Consider the following 8,390-nt stretch of genomic DNA (forward strand, 5'->3'; position numbering starts at 1 on the left):
TTAAAATGTAAGCATTAGATTCCCGGTCTATTTATAAATCAATCATTTACCAGCCACGCCAGCAGCTCTGTGACGCTGTACTTTGGCACAATGGTGCTTTGAGCTGAATGCTAACACCAGCATGCTGTTAGCATTATGCTCACAATGACAGTGTCAACACGCTGATGTTTAGCAGGTATAATTTTTACCAAGTTCACCATCTTCTCAAAAAAATATTTTACTTTTTGTTTTTCACTTTTTATGTGGGAAAACCACGTTAAACTAAATCTGAATGACAGCAGAGTATTTTTACATAGTGTAAAACATTTTCTGGAGAGGAGCTTTAACTGAAATGTTGCCCTGACACCGATGCTGGAGCAAAAGTCAGCGGGTCACCAGAGTTAAAGCAGATTATCTTGGGGAAAAGATGAATGATTGTTACAGATTTCATGACAATCCATCCAACAGTTGTCGAGACGTTTCACTCTGAACCAAACATGTCAGCTTCACAGTGGAGCCTGAGGAAAAGTCAGAGGAAAGTCTGTAGGATTTATCCTCCGGGAAACACCAAAGTCTGGACAAGATTTCCTGCGGTTGCTGAAATATTTCACTCTAAACTGAAATGGTGAACGACCAGCTGAGAGAGCAACGCTGCTCTTTAATTATTCTGGTGATACATCGCAGCCTTCACACCCAGTACACAGGATAAAAGCAGTGAATAATGTGTTAGCATTACAGAACCTTTGCAGCAGCACCACAGGTCTTTATAAAAGCATAATGGGGGAACTGTAATAAATAAATAAATACACATTTAAAATGTTTATTTAAGATAGCTAGAGACCTTAAAACCACATTCCACAAAGTCTGATGGGAGTTGAAGTCACAGGACTCACTCATCATTGGAACATGCCTCAGTGAATAACAGTTGTATTCAATAACACTGTACATATGTTTAAATGATAATTAAGGGTGTTCTTAATTAGCTCTTAATCAATGCATTTCATTTTATACATACACAGACATATGCAAACCAAAACGTGGCACAGTCTCTGAAAGCTAGAACAGAAGAAGCCACATTCAGCAAAGGAAAATAAAAAATTGACTTCCACTTCTCTTAATTACAAGAAAAGATCTCATAATTATGGTTAAGTTAGTGCAGCAGAACGACCGGGAACAGGTTCGGCAGCAGCTTGCATGGCTCTGTCCAAAGGTTAAAGACGAGTACACCCACCAGCACCTCTGAAGCGCACTAATTAACTATATCTCCAAAGTGAGCTGTGGAGGTGCTGGTGAGGGGAACTTTTAGACTGTGCCAGGGTATAGCTAATTAATGCACAGAAACATGTAGACCAAACACCGGCACGGTCTCTGAAACGGCCTGTTATGAAGCTCCAGTGATGGGTAGCGGAGGCCTGCCTTGTTTGTATATCACAGACATATGTAAAAAATTAAAGCGTTGAATCGGTGAGACTGTGTTTTTACTCACTCATGTTCGCTTTCACTCCTGGCCAGGCGTGCAGCGGGCGGCGGGAGCGAGTTACTGTGAGAGGCTGCGTGACCGGCCGTGGAGGTCAGACTTTGTCTTTCCTGGCTGTAAAATCTGACCCCCAACACAACAGACCTCATTAGCCAGAGGGAGCTGTGCCTCATGAACCCCGGGTCAACGTCAGCAGAGGTGGCGGCGGTTCAGCAATTCCTGTACAGATCTTATTTCTGAATGCCTCTGCTTTTTAACCTAATTCTGCTCTTGAGGTGTAGCTGTGGACCAAGACGCCTCAGTCAAGGCTCTGCAGTCTGGAACCATTCATCCAGCAACATTAGACATGGCTTTACCAACGTCTCCTCTCAGAATCACTTTATTGTGAAAGTGCATCAGATTCCTTCCTTTGAACAGATAACACACACACACACACACACACACACATATATATATATACTTGAAGTCAGTGTTTTAGCTCAGGAGACAGGTTCACGATGTATTTTTGCTGTCACGTATAAAATATTGTGTCTGTTCGTCCTGTGACAAAGTCTGTTGCATTGACAAAGAGTGCAAGCAAAAAACATAACACTCAACCAGCTCCCTTCACCTCCTCTGCTCCATCCTTTCCAGGGATCATCCTCTCCCTCACCTGCCAAACGTGCTGCTCACCTCCCCACAGTACTTATGCTGCAGTTAGAGGGGAGGCTACAGACAATGGGAGAAAATGCCCCGGCCGCAGTGACAGCTTTATTTGTTCCCAATGAAGTCAGGCTGCAGCGACTAAATGGAGGGAGTCTCAGCTTGGACTAAGGAGTGTGGAATTGCCGGCGTTAATGTTGAATTATTGTTATTGAATTAGCTGAAATGTACATGAGAAAACTGCTGAATAACTCAAAGAGGCCTTGTATTCTTTAGCATTGTTACAAACCCACAGGAGACTCTGAAAATGTACCGTTTTTATGAGATAATAATGTCCAAACTGGTTCTGGCTGGAATGCGTCCGCAAAGGGAAGACACTGCTGCAGAGAACTGGCTCTTAACATCAAGATCAGACGTCACTAGAACCAAACGTACGAGGGGGGTTAGATAACGAGACGAGCTGCACAGCTCTCTTCACGTACAGGCGATCCTGCCACTTGCCTTGAAGCTCCAGGTACGACGCCTGCAGTTTGTCACGCTCTGAAATGTCATCCAACCAAGGAAACAAAGGGATCAGATAGTAAAGATAAACAATATTGATCCTGAAAACAATATATGTTCCCACGCCTTCAGATGGACTGGAGAAACTGATAATAAGGTGCAGTCAAAAAACAATGCGGCCTCTTCCTGAGTCCTGCCAACCTTCAAGATAAGGAGTGGTAAAGGGCAACAATGGGGAGAAAGACAATGGACAGTGGGCAAGACTCCATATTCTGTAGCTAAACACAAAGCTCAATTATAATAACAGATTAAATATCTTCTAACAACATGACATCTACACAACATGAAAGATTTGGCTCCTACACACCGGCCCCAGAGTTGTTCTTGCGAGTGCACATGCAGTTCAGGTCTTTGAGTGCTGAAGTTTGAAGTTTATAACTCTTGTGGTGTTTCTGTCTCGGGTAATTGAAAACTGCAAGTCAGCGCTGTCTGAGAATAGACAACATCGCCCTTCTTGCAGTCATCCGCTACCCCGCCTCTCGAGGGCTCATCACCCAGGGAGGTCCACGAGGACGTGGCGCGGGTGGGGCCTCCTCACGGCGCGATGAAGAAGTGGGCTGCTGGAAGTCGACCGTAGCAGAGAGAGATCCTGGAAGATGACCCCCCGGTTCTGGAAGGCTGGTGACCCGAAAAAACGGAAACACCGCAAAAGTTATTAACTTCAAAGTTTCTGCATAATCACTCAAAAGAGCTGAAGTGCACGTGCATGTGAAGAGAGCTGTGTAACTCATCTCCTTCTACCTCAGGTCACAGACGTATCAATCACCCCAGGTTCACATCACACAGTTCATGTTGTGTGTAAGATTCTCCTTAGACTACGTGAAATAAAAAGATGGATATAAAACAAATGGCTTTTCTTTATCAATGATTTCTCTACTATAAAAGATTAAATGCTTTTATCTTTTAATGCATTTGTATTCATCAGTTGTTCCACCATATTAACCATGATATATACTGTATGTGATGACTTCAGTTACATTAACCTAAATGTTATCAGCCATAACTCCCAACACATCGAGGTTATTACCACGAACTCTTGTGTCTTCTCACAATTGATATGAAATGAGGTTAAAATGATGCCTTTTGTTTTGATTTGGACGATAATAAGTGGGGAAAAAAATGAAAATGAAGCCAAGCATGAAAGTTCATTCTCGACCGTGGAAATAGTTGGGACAAAGCAATCCCACCTCGAGGTGCTATTATTAGCTTTTTAGATTAGTATTAGAATGATTCTACAGAACAATAAAGCAATAAGAAGGGGTGGAACTGCAACCCCGTCTCCTAGAAATTGCATTTATACGTATATTAACTTTTTTTTTCTTTTCCAATCACATAGTGCTGACAAACATAATCACAGCCTGTACTGTTTTCAGAGGGATGTGTTTTTGAGTGAATGAAGTGCTGCATTTATCTGTCAGATAGGCAGGAGGTCAGGGTGGACGTCTGGGACTCACACATCCCGAGCCCAGTCAGTGGTTACGAAGAGGTTCAGGTAGAAAAAGCACTTTGGTTCAAGCTGAGGGACGTTGGGTGACGTCCTGTGGGATCATGGGAGTTGTCGCCTTCGCCACCATTGGTGTGGGTTCCTGCAAGCGTCACTCGTTCAAAAGGTTTCTACCAGGAGCTGAATTATCTACAGAGGTGTCGTCCTCTCTAACAAACAGACGGGTGATTATTGCAGGTGAAACACTGAATAAAGCAGATTCACAGTTAAAGTTTTTCTCGAGACGTAAGGGGAAGGGTTGGGAGCTGAGACTGCTGTTAACCTTTGTTTCGATTATTTCTTTAATAACCTACGAGCCAGATGTTCAGGAGGTGTCTGCCCCTCCATAACAAACAGAACAGGGAATTAAAACCAGTAGAAAAAGAATCGAATCGAAGCAGTTTCACTTCAAAAATCATCAGTGATTCACAGAGGCTCTTCGGTGAACGCAGGAAGTCTCGGAGCTGAGCTGTCTAACATCTGCTCAGCTTTTTTCTCTGATAACTTAAGATCCTGTCGTCCGATGAATAAAATCCTCCATCCAAGAGTTGAAAATGACCAAGGTGTAAAAAATAAATCTTTAAAATGCGGCTTAAAACTGGATTAAAAAAAAAATCCATTTCGTGCTTCTGGCGGGCAACTACAACGCCGACGAATGCACACAGGGGATATGATGTCATTGACCGGCGACCACATGAAACGGACCACTGCCATGATTAATATCACACATTTCTTGAGATTTTTTTTTTAGACATTTTAGACTTTGCATTTTTAGTAATCCAACACAATCTCTGCTGTTTTTTGTTTGTTTTTTTTCTACCAAACTATATCACTGTCATCTCTCTTCTTAATCCTCTCCACTGCTGACAACATGTTTGTTGGGAAAGGTTGCAGCATACAGCTTGGAAAGTTCCAGCTCCTGTCATACATTATCTGTGAATAATATACCAGGCACAACATCCCTCCCCCTGCCACCTCTTCATTGCGCAGGGTGCAGTTTTCACATTAACTGCACCATGTTCAATCTGTAACTTCATTCACAGAGAAAAAAAAAAAAAAAAACTCCCACCTTCAGCTTCTACCTGATCAGACTGAGGACAGGACGGGTTGAAGCTCCAGCTTGGATTAAAGAGGTAAATCTTCCTTGTAAAACTGATTTCCTAATACTTTCCTCGGAAGATACTTGACAGGATAATGTTATTTAGTCTTAAAATAAAGGATCAATATTCTTTCCTTTAAATAACAGCTCTATTTAAACTCTATTTAGAAATATTCATTTATTATTGGACACTTTAGTTTTCATAAACTATAAATTGAATGCTTGCTTGTTAACAGACATGTTCAGCTAACAGGAACAACACTGCCTCTATTTCCAGTCAAATAAAATTATATAATAAATCTTCACATCAGCTGATGGAGGAGGAAAAACCATGGGCGCTGATCTCAGAGGTGGGGGGGGAGTTCGGTTACCTCGAAGAACTCGCCGACATATTGAGGCAACACTTCCAGCTCGTCTGCCACAGAGAGCTTCTACAAAACCCAGCGCTCCACGGCCCCAAAATCCAGGCCCTGTTGATGTGGAAGTACTGCCCTGCGGCCGAGCCTGCCTTGCTCAGGTTGCTCCCATCGCTCAAAGTGGTCGCCAGCGCAGGGGTGGGCATCGACCACCTGGATGTGCCCTTCATCAGGGGTCTCGGGGTGAAGGTGGCCAACACGCCCGGCGTGGTTAACAACGCCACTGCAGATATGGCCATGGGTCTGCTCCTGGCGTCCGCTCGCAAGATCCTCGAGGGTGAGAACAAAGGTTAACCAGCGCAGGTTCATCCGTGTGCTCTGGCTTCTTGCCGGCAGCAGGTGGTGGTGATTGTTGCTTGACAAGAGTTTGGGCCATCGTTATGTTTACAAGGCAAGAGGTTATAATACACCCTTACCCACGTGATAGAGACAAAAGTTAGCATTGGCGTTGTTTTCTACCTCTGGAGACGGCTCTTGGTGAGTAAAGGAATGAAGTTTGATGCTGAACTCATGATGTTTCTTTCAGACAAGTAAGTAAGTAAGTAAACAGCTGTTAATGCTAACGTTTCTGTAGCACTAGCAAAAACATACAAATAACTGGGCAAAAGATGCAGATAGCTGCAACAGACACGCAGGATTTTACAAAACGAAAACACAACATGGACTTTTTCTTGTTCCTCTCCTCATAGGTCATCAAATAGCTCTGGATCCAAGGACTACTCATATACCGCAAAGCCTGATGGGAGTTGAAGTCACAGGGTCAACTCTGGGGATCATTGGAATGGGAGAGATCGGTTACAAAATTGCCCAAAGAAGCAAAGGATTTGAAATGAAGATCCTGTATCACAACAGGACCAGACGGTAAAGAAGAGGAAACATGCAGTAAATCAAACATTCTTGCACTGAAAATGATATACAGTCAGAGACACTCAGCAGCTAATGGTTAACAAAGTGGCATTTATCTTACAGGGTAAATCTTTTTCAAAGGGAGCTGATTATTCCGCTTCTTTAAAAAAAAAAAAAAAAAAAAAAAAGAAATCGCCCTCTCTTAAAAACTGGATGGTTCATCGAGCGTGTTGATTACATTCTTGAAGGCTTGAAAAATTAGAGTATGAGTCTGAAAGTTTGTGAATTCATTATTCCACTCAGGAGTGTGGAAGTTGAGCAGGAAGTTGAAGCGAGTTACTGTGAGCGGCTGGACGAGCTGCTGAGGAGGTCGGACTTTGTCGTGGTAGCGGTCAAACTGACCTCGGACACGACAGGCCTCATTGGCCACAGAGAGCTGTCCCTCATGAAGCCCACAGCGACACTGGTCAACATCAGCAGAGGTGAGAATGAGGTCTTCTTCTGATCTTCATTCATGATTATTGATTCAAGTTAATAATGAAGCTCTTTTCATGTCTCAGGTCAAGTTGTGGACCAGGATGCTTTAGTCAAAGCTCTCCAGTCGGGAACTATCCGTGCAGCGGCTTTAGATGTGACTCATCCTGAACCTTTACCGAGGTCTCATCTCTCAGACCAATCAAAACCAGAGTCACATTCTCAAGACTGAACAACATATTACTGTAATATGCAATTAATTCTCACTCCTAACAGCTCCTCCGCTTCATCTTGTGCAGGGATCATCCGCTCCTCGGCCTGCCTAACGTGCTGATCACCCCCCACATCGGGATCAGCACCTACAACACAGCGAGCAGGATGGTGGAGAAGATGGCGGAAAATGCTGCGGCTGCGGTGAAAGGCTTACCTGTTCCAAACGAAGTCAAGTCGCAGTGACCGGACTAACTGTAGAACAACCAGTGTAACTCATTCATTCTGTAGAGGCTGCGCTGATGTTGTTGGCTTCACTGTTTTACTTCAGAGATCTGAAAAATAAAATGAGAACAAACGCAGTGCAAGTCAAAGTTTATCTAAAACAGAGGTTCCCAACCGTTCCCCACATCCGACTCTATTTCCTTTTCATTCTTCCTGTTACTAACGAGCTTCTTCATTTTGATACTCCAGTTTTTACCTTGGATGTCATCTTTCCAATCAGACAGAGAGCAAACAAGTGTACGATGTGGTCGGGTGGCAACAACATACAAGTTCTTATCGTTGGTTTGTCACAGTGATAGGATTTAATACGAGAAAAATAGAAACAATTAAAGGAGTTTTTAAACATTTTTAATGATCATTTCGATTAAAACATTTAAAAACATAATTTGTATGAAGGTTTTTTTATTATTTACATTTTTTCACCAAAATTACTGTTTGCAAATGATTGCGTCATTTATGAAAATGTCATGATGCACAATTAAAACAGAAAATAATAATTTTACTGATTAATTACACATTAAATTCCCCCCTGCTCATTGTTCTGGTTTGCATGTTTCCGGCTCTAATGGCGTGTTGTTTAATGTCTAATGTATTCCTTCATCCGTGTTTGATTTGATTTGTGATAATGCTTCGAGATAATCCAAAGTGCTAACTCTCAAAGTGAAACCTTCCGTAATAGCAAAGACTGATAAATGAGCCATTATGTATCTGCGCCATTGTTTCATGGGGCTGTGTGGAAAGGCAATAACACCAGTTTGCAGCAGGTGTGTTATTTAGTGTGTACATTTATTATGAAACATTTTCAACCTTTAGTAAAATGACAAATAGTTTAAAATAAAAAATGGTCACTGGGCTGATGAAGACTGAGCTTTTCTTTTTAGACTCCAATAATAAAATATTCTTCTTTTATATTATATA

The 8,390-nt window shown here is 42.4% G+C and overlaps 1 protein-coding gene across 1 annotated transcript; it reads left to right on the forward strand.

Annotated features, from left to right (window-relative positions):
• Nucleotides 1-4,605: 4,605 nt before the first annotated feature.
• On the forward strand, nt 4,606-7,549 carry LOC130177742 (probable 2-ketogluconate reductase). The gene is made up of 6 exons (XM_056389676.1): nt 4,606-5,275; nt 5,519-5,934; nt 6,347-6,518; nt 6,807-6,985; nt 7,064-7,160; nt 7,277-7,549. Exons 2-6 carry the CDS (start codon nt 5,556-5,558, stop codon nt 7,431-7,433), a joined length of 984 nt encoding a protein of 327 aa, XP_056245651.1. The 5' UTR covers nt 4,606-5,275; nt 5,519-5,555; the 3' UTR covers nt 7,434-7,549.
• Nucleotides 7,550-8,390: the final 841 nt, after the last annotated feature.

The sequence above is a fragment of the Seriola aureovittata genome, chromosome 11 (assembly GCF_021018895.1).
Source record: "Seriola aureovittata isolate HTS-2021-v1 ecotype China chromosome 11, ASM2101889v1, whole genome shotgun sequence".
Lineage (NCBI taxonomy): Eukaryota > Metazoa > Chordata > Actinopteri > Carangiformes > Carangidae > Seriola > Seriola aureovittata.

Coding starts and splice junctions, on each gene's coding strand:
- LOC130177742 (XM_056389676.1), top strand. CDS start 5,556: ATGGAGGAGGAAAAACCATGGGCGCTGATCTCAGAGGTGGGGGGGGAG. Junction 5,935..6,346: donor CGCTCGCAAGATCCTCGAGG/GTGAGAACAAAG, acceptor CTCTCCTCATAG/GTCATCAAATAGCTCTGGAT. Junction 7,161..7,276: donor CATCCTGAACCTTTACCGAG/GTCTCATCTCTC, acceptor CATCTTGTGCAG/GGATCATCCGCTCCTCGGCC.